Raw genomic sequence first — 23,218 nt, forward strand, 5'->3', positions numbered from 1 at the left:
GATTCGATCCACTATATATATATATAATAGTGTGTGCACACGTATCATTCAGTCGGCCTATATAAATGTAATCCTCCTTATTTGAAACCAGTTTGATAAATGCCAGTGCACAAAACTTTCGGCCCTTGGGTCACTTTGTAACTTTTGCCAAATATATATATATATATATATATATATATCATTATGATCATTTAACGTCCGTTTCCTATGCTGGCATGGGTTGAACGGTTTGACAGAAGCTGGCCTGCCAAAGAGCTACCCAGTCTCCTTGGCTTCTACAGCTGGATGCCCTTCCTAATGCCAACCACTTTACAGAGTGTGCTGGGTGCTTTTACACAGCATGGGTGTGTTTACATGGCACCAATACAGGTACTTTTTACATGATACGAGCCCACAACATTAGGAATGCTCACCTGTAGAGGAATGCAGGAGACATGCCTGTATGCAAGGACAACCATGATTTTAATTAGCTTGATGTGTCTTCTCAAGCACGGCAAACTTTGAGGAGTCTCATTCCACTGTCATCCCCTCTGTGAGTCCCAACACCTGAAGATCCTTTTTCACCCCATGTCTTCCTGGATCTACCCTTTCCTCTACGTTTAGGGATTGGTACCTCTTCATGCAGCTGTCTTCGTTCATGTGCCTTACATGACCATACCAGGGCAGTCTTCTCTTTTGCACACATCTGATGCCTCATATACCCAGTTTTTCTCACAAATTACTTCTCCATTGTATTTGTGCACTGACATTACCCATCTAGCTGAGTATACTGGCGTCATTTCTTTCAAGCCTTCACATATCCTCAGTCACAGCCCGTGTCTCACTGCCATGTAGTATAGCGGTTCATACACAGACATCATAAAATCTGCCTTTCACTCTTTGGGAGAGGCCCTTCATTACCATCAGAGGCAAGAGCTCTCTGAGCTTTGCCCAGTCTATTCTTAATTAAAACAACTATGCTTTCAGAACAACCTCCATCGCTTCTAACTTACCCATCTAAGTAACAGAAACTGTCTACTACTTCTAAGGATCCCGTCCCCTGACATTTGAGGGAGTCTGTTTTTTGTACATTCCTGGTGTTTAATGTACCTGCACATCTGCTACTTGTAAGGACTACTTTCTCTGTTAGTCGTCCAGTAATACTGCTGCACCTCTTGCATGTCCATGACTTGCACTGAGTACACTGTAGGGAGTTTCTCCTGACACCTTTTCTACATATTGAGCAGGGCCGTCTCCCTGAAGGGAATCTGTGATTTGTCTGTTTTCCTACCTATCAAGACTCTCGTCTTTGCTAAATTTATTCTAAGGCCCTTTGATTCCAGTCTGTGCTTCCATACCTGGAATTTCTTCTCTAGTTCTGGTAGAGATTCACCAATAAGAACTGGTTTAGAGGAGCTTTATGCCAGTGACCTTTTGAAGTATCTACTCATTTGTGGCGGAAGTAAAGAATACGTACACCACCCGTTTTCAGCGTAACAAAAACCCTAACCTTAAACACCGGGTGTGCGAATTCTTTACTTTCGCCCTCATTTGTTTCTATAATTCAAAAAAGCCACATCAAATTTTTACCATTTTCCCCAATTTTTAATAATGCTGTCTCCCACCCATTGTACCTCTTATCCCAAGTGTTCTTACATTTTTTTAAATAAGGTAGCATATTATCTGAGGGGCATTTGACAGCTCTTTCAAGCAGGACGAGTGACTACATATTCATCATCATCATCGTTTAACGTCTGCTTTCCATGCTAGCATGGGTTGGACGATTTGACTGAGGACTGGTGAACCAGATGGCTACACCAGGCTCCACTCTGATCTGGCAGAGTTTCTACAACTGGATGCCCTTCCTAACACCAACCACTCCGAGAGTGTAGTGAGTGCTTTTATGTGCCACCGGCATGAAGGCCAATCAGGCGGTACTGGCAACGGCCACGCTCAAAAGGGTGTATTTTACATGCCACCTGCACAGGAGCCAGTCCAGTGGCACTGGCAACGATCTCGCTTGAATGTCTTTACAAGTGCCAGGAAGGAGACGCTGGGTACAGGTGCCCTATTTTTTTGTACTATTCTGGTGTTTAATGTACCTATGCATCTGCCACTTGTAAACACTTGGGTTTGAAAATTTTTTTCTTTGTAATCATATGAATTCCCATGTGTAGAACACAAATTCTCAAAAATTTTCTGAAATTTCCAAAAAATAAAAATGTTAGGAGGGGTTAAATGGGGTGCTTAAACCAGAACTCCACTTTTCTTTGTAATAAATACTCTTTAAAATCAAAGAACACCTGATTTACTATCTTTACAACCAGTGCCAGACCTTAGTTTGGTAAGAATAGCACCTGTTCAGTCTTTTGCTTAATCCATTTTCCCACTTAAATGTTTTTTGTTTTTCTGATTCAACTTTCAGAATTCCAACCTTGTACTTCAAGCTGATCGATCTCTTATTGATCGAAGAGCTCGTGATGAAGCCACTGGTGAAGTCATATCATTGGTTGGTAAACTGGAAGGCAGCCGGATGGGGGACAAATCGAAAAGAACAAAACCACCTCAAATGGAAGAACGCAAAGTCAAGTAAGTATTACATGTTTCAGGATGTAGTTGTGTGTATTTTATATTATATGCTTCTGTAAGAATGTCTATTTTTGGTGCATGCATGTATAAACAATGCAATTTACAGCACATCCTTCAAATCATACAAATATGAAACCGGTTGAGTATATTAATATAATTACACTTTCGGTGCATTTTCAACTTGTTTCCTCACACACCCACATATGTTTTGCTACCAGTCAAAAGCTTCGCATACCAGAAGTCAGCAAGTGTATGGGGTCATCAGGAGAGAATGCACACGGTTTCAGGGCCTACCTCTCAGTGGCATCATTGTGCACTGGCCCTTCTCATTGATATGAGGTCCTGCTTGCTAGATCAACTGGTTATCAAATAAATCTCAATATTCTTCTAGCCATCGCTCATTGTCTTTTTTTAACCAAATACAGTGGCTAGCCATCAACATCATCATCAACATTTAGCATCTATTTTCCATGCTGGCATGGGTTGGATGACTTGAGAGGAACCAGCAAGGCCAGGGGCCGCACAGCATTTCATAGTCTGTTTTGATATTGTTTCTACAGTTGGATGTCCTTCCTAGCACCAACCACTTTACAGAGTGTACTGGATGCTTTTTACGTGTGTGTGTGTATCCAAGATCAAATAAAACTAGATTTGATTACTAAATTAGATTTTCATTATAATATCATAAAAAAAATTTTGTGACTTAATCTCCAGTTTTATTCTCTTGTAATCTATTCAAAAGTGTTTTAATAGCAAATTAAGATTGGTTGACAAATTATGTTTAGTACTTGATGGAAAATTAGACGTAGTTGGAGTTCTAAACAAACCTGTTATGCTATTTCATTTATATATATATATATAATCATCATCATTGTCGTTTAACATCCGCTTTCCATGCTGGCATGGGTTGGACGGTTTGACTGAGGGCTGGCAAGCTCCAATCTGATCTGGCAGAGTTTCTACAGCTGGATGCCCTTCTTAACACCAACCACTCCGAGAGTGTAGTGGGTGCTTTTTATGTGCCACCAGCTCGAGGACAAGTCAGGCAGTACTGGCATCGACCATGCTCAAATGGTGCTATTTACGTGCCACCAGCACAGGAGCTAGTCAGGTGGCACTGGCAACGATCATGCTCGAATAGTGCTTTTTACGTGCCACTGGCACAGGAGCCGGTTAGGTGGCACAGGTGCCAATCAGGCAGTACTGTTATCAGCCATGAGAACAATTTCACTTGCTTCAACAGGTCTTCGCAAACGCAGTTTCTTGCCCGATGATTGAAGGGTACTCTTAAATGGGCTGGTTACGCTGCACTGGCATAGGCCATGATTATGGTCTCACTTGGCTTGCCGGGTCTTCTCAAGCACAGCATATCTCCAAAGGTCTGAGTCACTTGTCACTGCCTCGGTTAGGCCCAGTGTTCAAAGGTCGTGCTTCACCACCTCATCCCAGGTCTTCCTGGGTCTACCTCTTCCACAGGTTCCCTCAACTGCTAGGGTGTGGCACTTTTTCGCACAGCTATCCTCATCCATTCTCGTCACATGACCACACCAGTGCAGTCATCACTCTTGTACACCACATCTGATGCTTCTTAGGTCCAACTTTTCTCTCAGGCACTTGCACTGTTGTGTATGCACACTGACATTACACATCCAGCGGAGCATACTGGCTTCATTCCTTGCAAGCTTACGCATGTCCTCAGCAGTCATGGCCCATGTTTCACTGCCATGTAGCATGGCTGTTGACACACATGCGTTATACAGTCTACCTTTTACTCTGAGTGAGAGGCCCTTTGTCACCAGCAGAGGTAGGAGCTCTCTGAACTTTGCCCAGGCTATTCTTATTTTAGCAGCTACACTTTCAGAGCATCCACCCCTGCGACTGACTTGGTCCCCTAGGTAATCGAAGCTATCAACTACTTTTAGTTTTTCTCCCTGGAATGTGACAGAAGCTGTTTTCCGCACATTTTCAGTGTTTATTTCTCCTGAGCATTTGCCACACACAAAAATTTGACAAAAGAACAAAAGTTATGTAATTGCTTTCATTAGCTTACATCTGTTTCAGCTTTATTAGGCTCTGTTGAAGCTATAAGATGTCACTCTGATAACCAACTCTGTGAAAAGTGTACCTGGTGGTAGGCCTGCTTTTAAATATTGCCCTGATGGTGTCTGCATCACAGATCATCATAATTATCATTTAACATACATTTTTCATGTTGGCATGGGTTTGACAGTTTAACCAGAGCTGCACCAAGTTCCTGTCTGATTTGGTTTCTACAGCTGGATGCCCTTCTTAATGCCAACCACTTTACAGTAGGCTCTGGGTACTTTTAATGAGGCATTGCACAAGCACAATGTACCAGCACAAGATTCTTGCAGGCCAATTCTCTTAACCTGGAGGAATGGTCTTCACACTTCTGCTGTGGAGGTTGGGTCTTCTTGAGAGCACAGCAAGGCATCAGGTATCTTGGTCTTTTGTCATCTCATCTGAAAGGTTCAGTGTCCAAGGTAACCCTTCAGCACTTCATTCCATATCTTCCTTGGCCTCCCTCTTCCACTTGCTCTATCCACTTTGAGAGTTCAGCACTTCTTTATGAAGATATTGGCACCCATTTGCATCACACAACCAAACCAACACAGTCTTCTTTCTTGCACACTGCATCTTGCTTCTAATGTGAAGTAGAGCAATTTTGGCAGTTTTTTTAGTTAATGGTCTTGACCCATGAATCACTGCCCTTGGAAGATATTCTTGCAGGGCAGTTGTTTCTCTAAAGAAGCTTTCTACTTTGGGCCCTCTTTTGTTTTGTTTTTTGTGTCTACTAATTCTGGTCCTCTGTATTTGGTTCAACACTAATAACTTTTCTGGATCGTGTAGGAAGCCATGGGTTCTTTCTTTAAACTAACGCTCACCTTTATTTTGCAATGTGCAGACGTAAGAAACGTGATGAAGCAAAAAGAGAAGTGATGAAGATGAAAGGAACAACATTGTTGTCAGAAGGCATCAATGATATGGTTGGAATCGTCTATCGGCCAAAGACCCAGGAGACTCGCCAGACCTATGAAGTTCTGCTGAGCTTCATACAAGCTGCTCTTGGAGATCAGGTAAGTTGTATATATGTTGTTTTGAGGTTAAGTGCTTGCTAGTAATCACAATTATATGATAGCAGAAGATTGAGTCCCACTGGTAGTCCAGAACCTGTTTCAAACCTCCAAGGAGTGAGATCAACATGAGCAATTGGCCGAAACATGATCTCTTCAGGCCTAAATTTTAATATTAGAACATTATTTTGAAAATTTCTAATATATATCACTCAGTAATGTTTTGTCATAGCAGGGCCAGTGGGTGAAACAATTCCATACAGATTGTTTGCCAACATAACATGGCAGTCCAGGTTTAGGACGAATGTTGCTGTAATTTAGCCCCAGGAGACATCGTCTCCAGTTGGCTATACAACACGATCTATGTCCTTATATTTTTGAACAAGGGACACAGATCATGTCATATAGCCAGCTGGAAACGATGTCTCCTGGGGCTAAATTACAGCAACATTCGTCCTAAACCAGGACTGCCATGTTATGTTTGCAAGCAATCTTTACTACAAAGTACTGTTGCTAACTATCTCTCATGAGATTAAAAAATAGTAATTTTCTAAACAATTCCATGTTTAGTAAAATTGAGAGGATTTTGTATCAGCAGACTAAGAAGAGAATATAATGATCAACTTGTGGAAGTCATTGGATATCAGATTGGGGATATGAAGACTTTTATGAAAGAGTTGCTTTGGTCTGGGCAAGTCGTCCAACCAGGTAGATAGATGAAGACTATGACATCGAACTGGTGATGTTGGGAGCAATGAAGAGAAGTTGGAGGAGAAGGGAGAGGATGATTATTGTCAAGGAGATTTTTAAAGTTATGATTATTATAATGTTTTTTTGGGGTTTTTTTTTTTTTCAGCCACGTGATGTTTTGTGTGGTGCTGCTGATGAAGTCCTTTCCGTGTTGAAAAATGACCGAATGAAAGACAAAGAACGCAAAAGAGAAGTCGAGAGTTTGATTGGTTCCCTTGCAGACGAGAGATTTGCATTGCTTGTGAATCTCGGCAAAAAGATCTCTGACTGGGGTTCAGAAGAGAAAATGCAGACAGGTAATTAATAACTTCTATTCAGATGGTCTAATTAGTTTGAGAATTTACTTTATACCAAGCAGAGCTCTTAGACTATGGAAGGGAATGGATGAAGTCCTGCAGACAATTGAGTTTATTTCTAACAATGGCTTTTTTCCTGTTTTTCTCATCTAAATATGAAAAACTGACTGTAATGAAGTGTTTGTAAATTGTGTTGATTAATAATTAAACAATTCTTGAAAGGAAGGAATTAAAACCATGACTTTGAAAGTGTGTATTGTGTAGTGTTTGCCACATCTTTGTGTGGTTTTTAGTGGCTTGTCTAACTTATATATTAAACTTTGAGAAGTTTATCTTATTGACTGGAAGGGAGCAAATGGCTCTCTCTCTCTCTCTCTCTCTCTCTCTCTCTCTGTTTTGTTTCTCACCTGTTCTACTTTTTTTTTTCCAGATGAGAATATTGATGAGACATACGGAGTTAATGTTCAGTTTGAGGAGTCTGAAGATGAGGTAAAAATATGTCATTGTGGTCTGAGATTATGGAAGTATGGCAGTGCTGTGAAATTATGTTTTATGTCTGCTATATTTCTGTTATATGCTTGCTTCACATGTATTTCAAGTGTGTGCTCCTTCCATACTTTACTGTTTCATCTACAATAGAATTGAAGAATTGGAGTTTTACTTAATTTGACAATGTCTTTAGAAGCTGGATGCTTTTCCTGTCACCAACCAATGCTCAGAGGGCTTTACAGAAGTAGTTGACATAATCCACATTAGGGAAGAGTGTATTAAAAGTATCGTAGCCCGAGTTAAAACAGGATGGGAAGAAATTGAGGGAGTTATCACATCTGCTGTCAACAAGAGAATTCTTTCTCTCCTTGCAAAAGGTGGATTGTAAGAGGCATGTGTATGAAGTATGATGCTGCATGACAGTGAGATATGAACACTAAATGCAAAGGATGGGTGGAGTTTGGAAAGAAACAAGAAGAGCACCATCTGTTGAATGTGTAATGCTAATATACATGAATGTCAAGGCAGAGATGAGCTGAGAAAATAAAAACTGGACTTAAACCAGCCATATCTGACTCAAATACTCTTTGTTTTATGTTCAAACCCTCTAGATCTGGCCTCTCACACCTACCAAACCAAGTTGGTCTAAATATAAGCAGTGACATCACCGAAATCTAAAAGCTGCATGAGTAATTCAAAGTAATGTAAATAAATGATCGTTACATTTGACGGAGTAATTTGAATTCTAAAATGTTAAGAGCTGTCAGTTGTAGTGTGCAAGAGAGATCTGTAGACTGTTCTAGACATGTATATGGATGATGATAGGTGAGTGAGGAAGAGCCAGGAAATTTACATGGTTGGTTGGCGTTAGGAAGGGCATCCAGCCATAAAAGCCATTCCAAAACAGACATAGAAGTTTGGTGCAATCTTCCGCCTGGCCATCTCCTGTCAAATTGTCCAATCCATGCCAGCATGGAAGGAAGACGTTAAACAATGGTGATGATGATGATCCAATGGAAAAGAAAGACCAAGGAAGACTTGGGTGGAAATGGTGAAGGCTCATCTCAAGACTACATTCCTCATACACAAAATATTGGTCATGTATCTAGTGATTTGAAATCTATACAGGGACATGACTGATTTTGCAGCAGTTGATGATGTTCTACCTCTTTTAATCCTGACTTATTTGCATAAGGACACTGAAATTTTCTGTGACCATTTTTGATAAGCTTTTCTCTCCCAAGCCTTCATAACACGCTTTGGTTTATTCTTTAGTAACATATCATGAAGGCAGAAACACTCTGGTGACTTGCTGTGCTTGAGAAGACATGTCAAGCTAAGTGAAATCACAGTGGCGACCAGTGCTAGTGGCACATGACAAGCACACATGTCAATTACACATAAAAGGCACAAATGTTCTGGTGATGCATAAAAGGCACCTCTGCTAGTGACGTGTAAAACGCACCCACTACACAATATGGATTGGTTGGCATTAGGAAGAAGAGCATCCAGCCATGGAAGCCAAGCCAAAACAAACGGGAGTCTGATACAGCTCTCTGGCTTACCAGTTCCAGTCAAACCATCTAACCCATGCCAGCATGGAAAACAGACGCTAAATGACGAGGATGATGATGATGCGAATATTTAAAATCAAATCTAACACCATGTACAAAACCTGCTGAGGATCCTCTCTCTTTGTGAAGATCAAGTTAGTAGACAACTTACCTGAATACAGTGTCCCAACATGAAAGAAGAAAAGACCAATATATGCCCTTCGCAAATAAGTTTCAGTAGAGGGTCCAGTGGTTTGGGGGTTAACTCTTAGCTTCACATTTTGTTTTAAATATTTGCACCTTCATATTATTATGTTTTAATATATCATCAGAAACGTTAGCACAGCGGGCGAAATGCTTAGCGGTATTTTGTCTGTGTTTACGTTCTGAGTTCAAATTCTGCTGAGGCCAACTTTGCCTTTCATCCTTTCGGGGTCAATAAATTAAGTACCAGTTATGCACTGGGGTCGATGTAATCGACTCAATCCCTTTGTCTGTCCTTGTTTAGCCCCTTGTGGGCAATAAAGAAATAAGAAACATTAGCATGCCGGGTGAAATGCTTAGTGGTATTTCATCTGTCTTTACATTCTGAGTTCGACTTTGCCTTTCATCCTTTTGGAGTCGATAAATTAAGTACCAGTTACGTACTGGGAATCGATCTAATCGACTGATCCTCCTCCCCCAAAATTTCAGGCCTTGTGCCTAGAGTAGAACAGAATATATCATCATCATTTAATGTCTGTTTTCTGTGCTGGTAGGAGTTGGACTGCTTGACCAGAGCTGGCAAGCAGGGGAGCTGCTCCAGGTTCCAGTCTGATTTGGCTTGGTTTCTATGGTTGGATGCCCTTCCTAAAGCCAGTCTCTTTGCAGTGTGTGCTGAGTGCTTTATACATAACAGTTAGTATAGCTGAAGAGTTGGAAGAATGTTTCCACCTTTATAACAGGTATCTAATGTATCTTGGAGGTTTAGTAATGAAAAAGTTATGAATAACATGGCAGTTGTCTCGTAAGAATTTACCCTCAGTTATTATTGTGCTGTCTGTTAATCTGGTAAAACAGATAATTCTACTTGGGTCAGAAAATTGTTGATGCACCTGTAGTAGTCATATTCTTTTACTTGTTTCAGTCATTTGACTGCGGCCACGCTGGAGCACCGCCATTCAGTTGAGCAAATCGACCCCCAGGACTTATTCTTTGAACCCTGGTACTTATTCTGTCGGTCTCTTTTGCCGAACCGCTAAGTTATGGGGACGTAAACACACCAGCATCGGTTGTCATGGGATAGTGGGGAGACAAACACACACACAGAGATATATATATATATGACGGGCTTCTTTCAGTTTCCATCTGCCAAATCCACTCACAAGGCTTTGGTTGGCCCGAATCTATAGTAGAAGATACTCACCCAAGGTGCCGTGCAGTAGGACTGAACCCGGAACCATGTGGTTGGTTTGCAGGCTACTTACCACACAGCCACTCTTGTGTCTCCATTAACTAAAGGGTTTGTTTTTTTTTTGTATTTATATGATTCTTTTGTATTTTTCATAGGATGATGCTGATGTTTTTGGTGAAGTCCGTGAAGAAGAGGAAGAAGAAGATGAAGGAGAAGAAGCTGAGATGGATGCAACTCTCAGAGCAAATGTACCTAAGTTCTTTTCCCCTCTCAATTGTTTAACGATTTTTTATTCTATGTGCACACTGACACTGCTGCTATTTCGAATACTTTAACTCTTCAACTGCAAAATTAAATTTCATGATTATTCCAGTGTTGGGATTTTAGTTTTGATCACATGGCTTTGATTGTCTTGATTGCTGTTATTTGCCTGAAGTGCAACTGCACAGAGTTCTGTTCTGTTTGCAGCACAATGTGTTCAGTGTTGGTTTTTAGTTTGTCGAGACTGTGGCAATTCGCTGCATAAAACTGTTATTGTGTTGAAGTTTGGTTTTGCTTACAATTTAACAATCTTTGTTTGTATTGTAGATGACTTTATTTTTAGTTGATTAAAACCTTTTAAGCTTAAATATTCCAGTTTGGGTTTATAACATCCAGTAATGATGTTAAGCATCTACCAAAAAATAAGAATTGTACAAGTATTTGACTTTATTTTTGTTTCTTGTTTTGTGCAGTTGGCAGAAAGAGAAGAAAACAAGAAGAAACTAGAAGGGGGACTTCATCCTCGAGACATTGATGCTTTCTGGCTGCAGAGGAAGCTCAATAAGTATTATCCTGATGATCCAACAGTGGCACAAACCAGGTCGAAAGAAATCTTAGAAATCCTCAAGGTACGTGTGTGATGCAGCTCATTCGTTCTTCATCCAGACTCGCCTGGATGTGGATGGAGAGTTATTTGAGACAGGGTTTTACAGCCAGATGCTCTTCCTATCACTAACCCTTACCAGTTCTTCAGGGAACAGATCTCTCTATTCCACAGGCCTTTGAAAGTACTGAGTGACCAATCGCAATGTCATAATTCAGATTTGCTCAAGCAATGACAATATAAACATGTGTACACACTCTCACACACACACACGTGTGTGTGTATAATCCAAATAAGAAGACAGAGTTTATCAAATCTTTAATGACGAGTTACAATTGTTTCTGTACCAACTCTATTTTTAACACCAGTTCATGTAAAAGTCCCTTGCAAAAAAGCTAGATGATTGCAGTTTTAAATATTTGGGTGGTACTTCTTTGGACCTCCATCAAAGATGTGCTCTTACATTGTGCATCTGCCAAGCATTGTATTTTCCTTTTATTCATATATATCATCATCATCATCATCGTTTAACGTCCGCTTTCCATGCTAGCATGGGTTGGACGATTTGACTGAGGACTGGTGAAACCGGATGGCAACACCAGGCTCCAGTCTAATTTGGCAGAGTTTCTACAGCTGGATGCCCTTCCTTTCTGTTCTCCTCATGGTGTCTTTGTGGTTTCACTTTCAGAATGCTGTTGACGATCGAGAAGCTGAGAACCAATTAGTGATGCTGCTGGGAGTCAGTCAGTTTGAGTTTATCAAAATTCTGAGACAACACAGACAAATGGGTAAGCATGAATTTCGTAATGTTGTCATTGCTGTTGTTAAGGATGTTCTTGTTAGTGGGGTTTGGTATGACATATTTCTTATGACCACACACACACACACATTCACATCCTGGACCAAATGTTGAGGAAGGTCACTTGGTTGCTTGGCATAAAATCAGACATACTCCAGCCTCTGGCCCACAAGCGTCCTCTCTCTGTCTTTTCTATTGATACTGTAATGGCCTCTATTCTTCAAATCTGGCTGGTCTCATGCCACCACCACCACCACCACCACCACCACCACTCATGCATTCATGACCCACTCATCTCTCCTCCTCCCACTCCCCTTATGTTCACCATGCCTGCTCCTAATGCCACACTAACCTTTAGACCCAGTTCCTTCATCACTTGAACATCAGCTGTGGTTTAAATAGCACCAATCAGTTTAATGCTTCATTCTCTTCAGAGTGGATTAAATAAATACCAGACATGCCATGGGGTAATTTAAATCACATTCACTTTTTGTTTTTTTTATATATATACTTGTGACCTGCAAATGTGATAAATCTAAGAAATTTGTCACTTTTTTTTTCTTTTTCTTTTCGTACAGTATTGTATTGCACGTTGCTTGCTCAAGCCCAGAGTGCTGCAGAGAGGAAAGAAGTTGAAGAGAAAATGGAAAATGACGCAGACCTGTCAAATATCTTGATGGCATTGCAAGCCACCGAGAAAGAGGACATTGTCAGTGAGCAAAGGGCTCGCAGACATCAAGCACGCCAGTCTCGAATGGCTGCAAACATGGAGCCCATGCTTGCAAATGGTGTAGACCAGGTAAGCTCCAGGAATTTTGTCAGGTCCTTCTACCACCACCACCATCCCTCCTTTAAAATACAGTGTAATAGAATTTCTAAATATACCATATATTAATTCTGCTGTTGCATTTTCCTTGTCTGGGGCAATATTTCTGAATGAATTATTATTTCTTCAATCTACTTGGCTGACAAACAGGTTCCACTTCTGACTTTATATTTGAGTGATCAGCTGTAGGAAAGAAAACTTAGGCTTAAAAAACAGTTCCTTCAATATGTAAATGTCATATTGTGTAAAAGAGAATCTGTGCCATTACTGAATCATCATCATCATTGTTTAATATCCGTTTTCTATGCTGGGCAGTTTAACTGGAACTGGTAAGATAGAGAGCTGCACCAGGTTCCAGTCTGAATTTGGCTTGGTTTCTATAGCTGGATGCCCTTCCTAACACCAACCACTCCACAGAGTGTACTGGATGCCTTTTATGTGAGACCAACATGGCTGTGTTTTACATGTCACCGGCACAGGTGCGATGCCAAGTAATTTTATCTATCAAAATATAATATTGGGGATGCAAGTATTCTTGAACATACCTCCTGGAGTGACAACCATGCCCTGCAAACTTACAGGCCACCTTGCCTGGGATATGGTGAAGTCATGAGACTGCAGCATGGCAGATTGTGAAGAGGCAGTGGAGGAGCTCAACTGAGCTAACAGTGCTTCTTAACATTGATGCTGAACCGAAGAATCCTAAAAGATCAATGGTCAGGATCACCAATCTCTGTCAAGAGAGTAACTGCAACGCATCCATAGCGTCCCTGGTTGTGTAATCAGTTAATGAGTCACTGTGACTCAAACTCCCAATTGAAATATGAATAATAGAATTGGTTGGCAACAGAGAGTTGCAGGAATCTGTGCAAATAGCACAAACGGAGGAGGATCAAAATTTATGTGAACTAGAAAATTACAATTTTTAAATCTCACAACGTGAGATATTCAGCAACAGTACTTTTTATCAACATAACATGGCAGTCCTGGTTTAGGACGAATGTTGCTGTAATTTAGCCCCAAGAGACATCATCTCCAGCTGGCTATACGACATGATCTTGTATTATTATTTAAGGCAGAAAGCTGGCAGAATTGTTAGCATGCTGAGCAAAATGCTTAGCGATATTTCATGTCTTTGTGTTCTCAGTTCAAAATCTGCTGAGGTCAGCTTTGCCTTTCATCTTTTCCGGTTCGATAAAGTAAGTACCAGTTGAACACTGGGCGGGGGTCAATGTAATCAACACATCTCCTCCTCCCAAAACTGCTGTCCTTGTGGCAAAATTATCAACATCATCATCATCATTATTAACATTGTTGGTTTTTTGTCAGGTTATGAGCCAAGTGCAGTTGTTGGACCTAGATGACTTAGTCTTCTCCCAAGGAAGTCATTTGATGGCCAATAAGAGATGCCAACTGCCTGATGGTTCTTTCCGGAAGCAGCGCAAAGGTAATTTCTCATATTTTTATTGCCTTCATACCTTTTGTCCCTTGATGATTTTTTTTTTGTTTTTTTATATATTTTGGCTTATGACAGAACATAAATGTTCTTTGTACAATGTCCAGGAAAGGTTTTCTTTTAAACGGTGGGCCATAACTCCCTCCCTCCCCCCATACTAGTGTTCTGTTAGTCTTGTTTGTTAAAATACAAACACAAATGCTGGGAACCTAAGAGTTGTCCTGTATTGAACTCCTAATCAATGTATAACAAATGCTAATTAAAAGCTGCCAGTCACATGGTACGCACAAGTTTTATGTGACCTTGTCTGTTTTTTTTTTTCCTTCTCTGCACTCCTGTCAGAATTGAACCCACATACAGACATTCAAGTGCCAGAGAGTCCTCAAAGCACTCATTGGTAATCTTAAGTAGTCCCCTGATACCTTTTACCATATTTACAGAATATTGGAATTTGAGTTTTTATCTTCTTTTTTTCCTTTGTTTACCATTCTTTGTTGTGATTTATTCTCTGCAGTTCCTATTTGGACCCTTGAATTAGAATATAAAACAAAAGGAAACCAGTAACAGGTTTTGAGTCTTTAGGAAGACTGGGTCGTGTTTCTTCTGAAAGGGGAAGTGGTATGGAAAGAGGTGGCCTTGTGCCCCCGGTGATAAGAGGTCAAGCTGTGATACAGGGCAGAAACAGATGCCTTGCAATAGAGGAGACACATGGATACCCCAGTTGTTGGAGACAAAATGGTGTTTAATGTGCCAGGGCCTAAAATCAAGGTATAAGGAGGTGAGTCTAAGTGGTATGGTACGGAGGATAAGGGAGGGGGGTAAGAGGAGGAGAAGGGGAATACAGTAAGTAATGAACACGGGCGTATAGGAGGCTGACAGGATAGCAATGATACAGTTGGTGGTGGGCAGCGCAGGAGTGGAGATGTACATCAATATTTGTGTTTAAATACAAACAGGTGATTATGGACAAGTTGGTAACATACACTTAGGGGCAGTCTCAGGTAGTTTGGTAACATAGGACCAATGGCTGTCTCTGGTAGGTTGTTGGTGAATGGACTAAATGTTTGTTGCTATGTATATGAAGGTACCTGGCCTGGTGGTTGGGGTGTTGCATTCTCAATCGCTAAATCAAGGGTTCAGGTCCTGAACTGGGGCAGCATGTTGTGTTCTTGAGCAAAACACTTCATTTCACGGCACCCTGCAGACAAGAGGGTGACAGAATTGCTGGTCCGATGGCAGAGATATTTTACAGTATATCTCCTGGTTCTCTACATTCTGAGTTCAAATCCCAGCTGCCTGGAAAAGGCAACAAGAAACCACTCCAGTATTCATCCCAGGTTTAATCATTGTAGCCAAAGTCTGAGAAATTTACTTAACAATGGCAGGGGAGGGTGCACGGCCCCACACCACCTCAGGTCATATAGAGAGTGCTGGAGAAGGGTCACATGCACAGGGCCTGCCCATGGGTAGGTCACCACTAGAGTCTATATGTATTTAGGTAAGTAGTGGTGTGTGTGTTTTATATATATTGTGAGAGTATCCACTCTGAAATAGAATCTGGTCATGGCCAGTTGGCAGTGTTGCTTAAATAAAGGGCTGGTTCCAAAATACAATGATGTGTGTGTGTGTATCAATATGGCTTTTATATCAATGTATGTGTGTGTATGTGTAATCTATGTTTGATATACAGAATGATCAGAACCACAATTACACTGTGTTGTGGTCAAGAGTCACAACACCTCCTGCAAGAATAGACTTGACCGAACGACTATAATGACAGACAGAGTAGGCATTAATCGCAGTAGGTCATGAGGTGTCGTTTTGGTAGTTTGTTGGATTGTTACATTGTTACCCTGCTTCATCATCATCATCATCATCATTGTTTAACATCTGTTTTCCATGCTGGTATGGGTTGGACAGTTCAACTGGGGTCTGAGAAGCTAGGAGGCTGCATCAGACTCCAGTCTGATCTGGCAGTGTTTCTACAGCTGGATGCCCTTCCTAATGCCAACCACTCTGAGAGTGTAATGGGTGCTTTTTACGTGCCACCGGCACAGGAGCCAGAGGGGGCTGGCATCAACTCTGTTTGGATGGTGCTTTTACGTGCCACCGGCATAGGAGCCAGTCAAGGCAGCACTAGCATCAGCAACATTTGGATGGTGCTTTTTATGTGCCACCAGCACAGAAGCCAGTCGGGGCAAGGGGGCTGGCATCAACCATGTTTGGATGGTACTTTTTACGGTTATAGTGTAAACAAGTGTCATCATAACTAGTGGTGATACAACAATAATTGCTGACGAGTAACTACGTTACAATACACTGTAACAAAATTTTTATTTTATCTTGTTTTTTTTTCTTTGGTCAGTAAATGTTATTTCCTATTTGCTTTTATCTAGAAATCAAAGGTAATGGCTACTATTCCCTTCAAACTTAGCTTTTGTGACCAGGACATCAATGTTTCGAAACTGACCAATTTTCCATTACATTTCAGTCAGATTCAGCAGTGAGTTGCTGAAGCAGAAATATCATTATAGCAAATATTCTGCTCAATGCTGCAAATTTGCTCATCAGTTGCTTGACCTTAACCAGTTGAGCGTGTCCCTTGGTGGCTGACGATATATGCCTCTCTGATCATGAGCAGGAATAATGGGGGAGCATCATAGCCATGTGTTGAGAGGGATTCTTTTAAGGTTTGAATAAATTTAATAAAAGCCAAGTTTGAAGGAAAGGAGTCAGAGCAAATAGGAAATAACAGTTGCTACCCAAAGACAAAGATTATGTAACACAGTGTTATGGAACCCTTTCTGCAAAGCTAACAATCTCTTTTTTATCTCAACAGGATATGAAGAAGTCCATGTTCCTGCCTTGAAACCCAAATCATTTGACCAGAACGAGGTACATGATGAGACAACTTTTTCATTTGTTGTGTCTGTTTCTTGTGTTTCTTTTTTCTTCTGTTCGTTATAACAATTACTGTAATCAACTTGATGTGACTGTGTGGTTATGAAGTGTGCTCTGAAACCATGTGGTTTTAGGTTCAGTCCCTCTATGTGGCACCTTCTGCAAGTGTCTTCTATTATAGTTTCAAACTAACAAATGTCTTGTGAGTAGATATGCTCAATGGAAACTGCGTGGAAGCCTGTCCATGTACACGTGTGTGTGTGTGTGTATGTATGTCTGTGTAAGTGATTGTTTGTATCCCTTGTAACTTAGTAGTTTTGCAAAAAGATACCAGTAAGATATGTAGCAGTCTTTAAAATAAGCACTAGGGGGTCGATTTCACCAACCAAAACCTTCAAGGTGATGACCCAGCATGGCCACAGTACAATGACTTAAACAAGAAAAAAATAAAGCCTGACAGGTACTCTATGACCAAAGTAAGTACCTTATCATGTAAGTACCTTGACAGTAAACTTATAAAAAATACCTTTTTCGTTAGCATTTGTTAATTACTTCTCTGCACAGCATTCATCAGTGTTGGCGCTTCCTCAAGAAGTGGACCATTCTACCATTGAGTGTTAATTGTCTTGGAGACAGAGAATACTGTACCAGCAGCTGTTTTGGTGATAGCCGTGTTGATGCACTACCTGCAGTTTGGAAGATGTCCATTGAAACACAGGAGATGAATGAATGACATAGTCACATGACATGTCCAAATTCTCATCTAGTTATTGAAGACCTATTCTAGTGCAAGTGAAAGAATATGGTAGCATCAGCTCCTTTAGTGCTAACCCTTATTCACTGGCTAACTACAGTCTGAAAGAAGTCCTTGGAGTACAGAAGGTGAATGAATGAATATGCTCAGAGGTGTCAATTTTTTTTATTTACCTCTCAAAGACACTTGTGAAGGTGTCTGGCCTAGTGGTTAAGTGTGTTGCTCTCATGATCATGAGATTGTGGTTTCAATTCCCAAACCAGCTGTACCTTGTGTTCTTGAGCAAAACATTTCATTTCATGTTACCCCAGTCCACTTATCACTAAACAGGTCACCCTGCAATGGATCAGCTTCCCAATCAGGGGAAATGTTGGCCTGCTTGCCTAACCAGTGAGGTGGCATTATTCAAAAGCTAAAACAACACAAAGCACATTGTGATCAGAGATGTGTAACAACATACAATAGTCTGGTTGATCACGATCATGTGATCAAAGATGCATACTCTAGTGATTTTCTATAAATTAGAATGCATTAATTTAATAACCCTTTCAAAGTTTAATGAATACTTTTATTTATTTTCTTATTTTCTATTTTGAAGTGTTAACGGTTATTTTATGCATTTATGTTTTTCTTTCTATTTTCCTCGAAGACTTTGATTCCAATTGAGCGCTTACCAAAATATGCTCAACCAGCTTTTGAAGGCTTCAAGAGTCTGAACCGAATACAAAGCAGACTTTGCAAGACTGCTTTGGAAACATCTGAAAACATTTTGCTGTGTGCCCCAACAGTAAGTACCATCACAGAAGACCCTTCTCTAAACATATTGTATGTCCATTAACCCTTTTGATACCAACCTGCCCAAGATTGTCTTTGATTCTGTGGTACACACTTCTTGTTTTAACCCTGTATGGAATTGATCATGCATTATCTTGTAGCTTTGAGATTTTGAAGAAGTAATCGTTCATTTTTAGAATGATATTGTAGGGATAGTGTGAGGGGCCAGATCTGGTCAATTTGAACATAAAACAGGTCGACTATTTTGACCAGATATAGCCAATTTAGATACTAAAGAGTTGAAGTGATCTAAATTTAAATTTCCAATTAAAATTTCTTGCTAATTTAATGTTCTAAATAACAGGTTAATAATGACCAAGTTTTTTTACTATATTCGTCATTATTTTCAAAATTATCTATAAGGTAAACAGTATATTTCAAGAAGAATATGGTAATAAAGGGGTTAAACATTCTATGTTCCAAGTGGCAAGAATACCGTATTATTGGCAAGTGTTCTCTTGGTTGTAATGAGTTCAAGCCCTTGTATAAGTACCACTTATGGAAGTATGATCTCAGCCAAGCAGGTCTGTTATAGGACTCATTTCTTTTAACAGTTTCTTTCATTACCATAGGACCTTCAATTTGTAAAGATACTTGTACATAACCTGGTTCTTTATCAGCCAATCCCTGAAGTGGGAACCAAAACAGGGACTTATTTGATTTAAGAAATGTTGGGAGGTCAGAAAAAATATTTCACCCAACACTCTAGTCATGTTCTTTTTTTTATATATAAAATTCAATTGAAGAATTTATCTATCATCTCTATATAACATTCTTTTTTTCCTTCTAGGGTGCCGGTAAAACCAATGTGGCATTACTCTGCATGCTGCGAGAAATTGGTAAACATGTAAACAATAATGGTACCATTAATACGGATGAGTTTAAAGTTGTTTATATTGCACCCATGAAATCTCTTGTACAAGAAATGGTTGGAAATTTTACTGAGGTAAGTTTATTTTCAATATATTTTTTTGCTTCAATTATTTTTATACTTTAATATAGATTTATATATTTTACCCTCATAATTCTTTTCTTGCCAACTATTTTCCTTGGGGACATACCCCAACACATCCCTGCCATCATCTCTCTCACTATCACCCCCTTTATCTTACTTTTTAACTCACTTTCTTTTGTTTTCCAACTGGAATATTCTTATTATAAATAGCTTAATTGCTACATAAAAAGCACCCAGTACATTCTGTTAAATTACTTGTGTTGGGAGGGACACCAAGCTGTAGATACCATACGAAAGCAGATTTTGAAATTGGTAGAGCTCTCTGGCTTGTCTATTCTTGTCTCCTCTGTACCTTAAATCTCTCAACTGACACAAAGCCACACATCCCTTAATACTACTCCCCCACTTCCCAGTTGAAGGGTTTTTGTCTTGCTAGGTACTTGGTGACCCTGTTGGTGATGGTGTCATGTAAAAAACACTGGTGTTCATGCCTTGTAAAAAGCATCCAGTACACTTTTGTAAAGTGGTTAGCATTAGGAAGGGAATCCAGCCATAGAAACCATGCCAAAACAGAGTTAGAACTTGGTGCAGCTCTCTGGCCTGCCAACTCCTGCTTTACTATCCAGCATGGAAAATGGACATTAAATGATGATGATGAACAATGTAAGTATTAACAAGTGTCCCCAGATGTTAATTGTTTTAGAAGATGCAGGTAAACAAGACACCTGACAAACCACAAAAGGAATCCACCACCACCACCACCCCTTCAACAATCACAGTCAAGAAGCTGAATTATTTATACAAAACCCTTATCCAGGTGCTTCCAAGGCAAACTTCTTGATCACACAATCATCTCTGTACCTATGGGGAGGAGAGCATAACATTGAGGTTAAGAAGTTTGTTTTAGAGCCATGTATTTTAGAGCTTACTTCCATTGCATGGTACTGTAGGCTGGTGCCTTCTACTATGGTCACAGACTGACCAATACTTTGTGGTTAAAATTAGTACCAAGATTTGAGTCAGTTGAATTGGTGCACATAAAAAAAGGAAAGGTAAGTGGCACCAAAGACTAATGGGTGATGTTAGCAAGTCCACAAGGTCAGTTGAATTGGTGGGGTTGGTTGGAGGAGGGAATACATAGATGATGACAATGTTCAGAGAAAAGTAATAAATGTTATGATTTTGGTTTTAAAATTATAAAAGTTTACTAAAATTTCCATAAGGGTGAAATTAAAGGCCCCATCCAGAAATTAGTGGTCATAGTTTCCAATTTCCATCAGTGCCAAATTATGTAGAGTTGCCATAACACAAGGGATGTCTAATTTTAATTACACATTTTATGTTCTTACATTCTTCTAGAGATTGAAATCATATGGTTTGAAAGTTGCTGAACTGACAGGAGATCACCAGTTAACGAAGGAACAGATTACTGCAACTCAAGTAATTGTCTGCACTCCAGAGAAATGGGATATCATCACTCGTAAAGGTGGTGAGAGAACCTACACTCAAGCTGTGCGACTCATGATTTTTGTAAGTTTCCTTTTACTCATGTTTGCAGTTTGATTTTCTTTCTCTAATGTTTTTAATATTTTGCAACCAAATCTCTAAAACGTTTTTAAAAAAAGCTCTTTTGCGTTGTTAAAAGTGTGGAACTTGTATCTTAGATCTCAGATTTGAAGTTTGTCTCAAAATGTTGTCAACAATCACTTAATCACGTCAATGATTTAATCATTATTTAGTACTAGCTGACCACATGCCATCAAAAATGACGGCTAATTATAGTATTTTATATATAAATAAGGTACATAATAATCACACATATAAACATTCACATACATCCCTTGTACATGCACACACATATACTCACACACAGTTGAAACGCTAATTTTTTTTCACCCCTTCTTTTCTTTTACTCCCTCTCAGTCAGGGCTATTACTCTCCTTCACTGAATTACTATTCTCTCTCCTCTTCTGTGCCTGGCATGATTCTGGACAAATATATATATATATATATATATATATATATATATAAAAACACTACGCTCGTTATTATATTAGGAAGTTTTGACTGAGTCTAATAAGGTAAAAAAAAAAGTGTCTACTCTATAATGAAGAAAGCTGTTTATTAATTAATTTGATGTTTATCACTTGCTAAAAGAAAGCAATTATTAAAACTTACATTGTTTATAAAATGTGGTTGTCAAGTTATTTTTATTATTGAAGATTTCAACCACAGGAAACTAATTTCAATTCATATCAAGGCTGGTTTTTTAATTTTGTTTTAACTACACGGTAGCTTTCCCTCTTCGACTTTTCTACAATTGTATCAGTAAAAACATTTCTCCGAGCTGTAAGTTTGATCCAGCATCATCCTAATCATATTGATTCCAGTATTCTCTCGTATTTGTCGAATGTTTTCAAAGAAATAGAAAGCTGAAGAATATGGAATAAGAAAGTCAAAGACTAGTGGACCTCAACTAGAATGCAATCCCAAATCTCTTCACTTATTGTATTGGTCAGTTCCATCCAAACTGACCTGCGACTGCTCCCTAATGATTGATCATATTGACATAATTTCTATGTGTGCGGTGGGAGGAGAGGGGGGGGTACCCAGTCAATTGGATTTACCCCCAGTTTATTATAGGTACTTACTTTATCAGTCAAAACAAGATGAACAGTAAAAGTTGGTTCCACCGTGATTTGAAATCAGATCATAAAGGAATTCAAAGAAATATAGGCACCCTTACCATGACTACCATCACAGTTAGTGATTTCAGATAGCAGACTCTTCTGTTACTTCAAAATTTTCTGGACTGCAACATTTCCATTACAGAAGTTGCCTGTAATACAAGACACTCGGTTTTTCTATCTTTGCTGCTGTTTCACCATAGTTGGGATGGCAGAGGTAACCTTATAATATAAACAGCAATCATTATAATCATCATTCCTTCTGTATATGTTTTCATTTTCTTTCTTTAGGATGAGATCCACTTGCTACATGATGACCGAGGGCCTGTCTTAGAATCTCTTGTATCCCGGTAAGGGCTTCCTTTTCTTACCTTCATGCCAGCTGGTTTTTTTTTTTAATCTTGTTATCTTTTCCTCGTGATTGCCCATCAATAAATTGAACTGTTATTTCTAATGTCTCCTCTGGTAGATTGTCTCTTAACCCTTTAGCATTTACACCACTCATATCCAGCCCAAATATTCTATGTGCTTTATGTTCAAACAAGACAGATCCATCCTCTCACACCTACCTAACAATGTTATTCTAAAACATAAACAATCACATCATCAAAATCTGAAAGCTACAAGATAACGTATAATTCAATGCAATGTGAATAAAAAAGCATTACATTTGATAAAGTAATCTAAATGCTGAAGGGTTAAACAGTCTGTTATCACTTAGGCCATGAGGTTACTTTATAGGTAGTTTGCTTCCCAACCAGATGGTTTAGGGTTCAAGTCCCACTGCATGGTGTCTTTGGAAAGTATCTTCCAGTGTAACCCCAGGCCAACCAAAGCCTTGTGAGTGGATTTAGTAGACAGAAAGAAGCCTGTCATTGCATGTGTGTGTGTCTATATATGTGGCTTTGTGTCTATCCCCCACCACTGCTTGACAACCAGTGTTGGTATGTTTACATCCCTATAACAGTGGTTTGGTAAAAGAGTGAGATAGCATAAG

General features: G+C 39.6%; 1 protein-coding gene across 1 annotated transcript in view; it reads left to right on the plus strand.

Annotated features, from left to right (window-relative positions):
* LOC106873134 (U5 small nuclear ribonucleoprotein 200 kDa helicase) overlaps positions 1-23,218 on the plus strand; it is a 69,308-nt gene that overhangs the window by 2,629 nt on the left and 43,461 nt on the right. The window contains exons 2-15 of the mRNA XM_014920360.2: positions 2,405-2,568; positions 5,495-5,666; positions 6,520-6,709; positions 7,140-7,198; positions 10,300-10,392; positions 10,879-11,034; positions 11,698-11,797; positions 12,387-12,607; positions 13,964-14,081; positions 16,930-16,985; positions 18,395-18,532; positions 19,370-19,525; positions 20,894-21,064; positions 22,513-22,571. Coding sequence (XP_014775846.1) covers positions 2,405-2,568; positions 5,495-5,666; positions 6,520-6,709; positions 7,140-7,198; positions 10,300-10,392; positions 10,879-11,034; positions 11,698-11,797; positions 12,387-12,607; positions 13,964-14,081; positions 16,930-16,985; positions 18,395-18,532; positions 19,370-19,525; positions 20,894-21,064; positions 22,513-22,571 — 1,853 coding nt within the window. The remainder of the gene's footprint in view (positions 1-2,404; positions 2,569-5,494; positions 5,667-6,519; positions 6,710-7,139; positions 7,199-10,299; positions 10,393-10,878; positions 11,035-11,697; positions 11,798-12,386; positions 12,608-13,963; positions 14,082-16,929; positions 16,986-18,394; positions 18,533-19,369; positions 19,526-20,893; positions 21,065-22,512; positions 22,572-23,218) is intronic.

The sequence above is a fragment of the Octopus bimaculoides genome, chromosome 22 (genome assembly GCF_001194135.2).
Source record: "Octopus bimaculoides isolate UCB-OBI-ISO-001 chromosome 22, ASM119413v2, whole genome shotgun sequence".
In the NCBI taxonomy this organism is placed as follows: domain Eukaryota; kingdom Metazoa; phylum Mollusca; class Cephalopoda; order Octopoda; family Octopodidae; genus Octopus; species Octopus bimaculoides.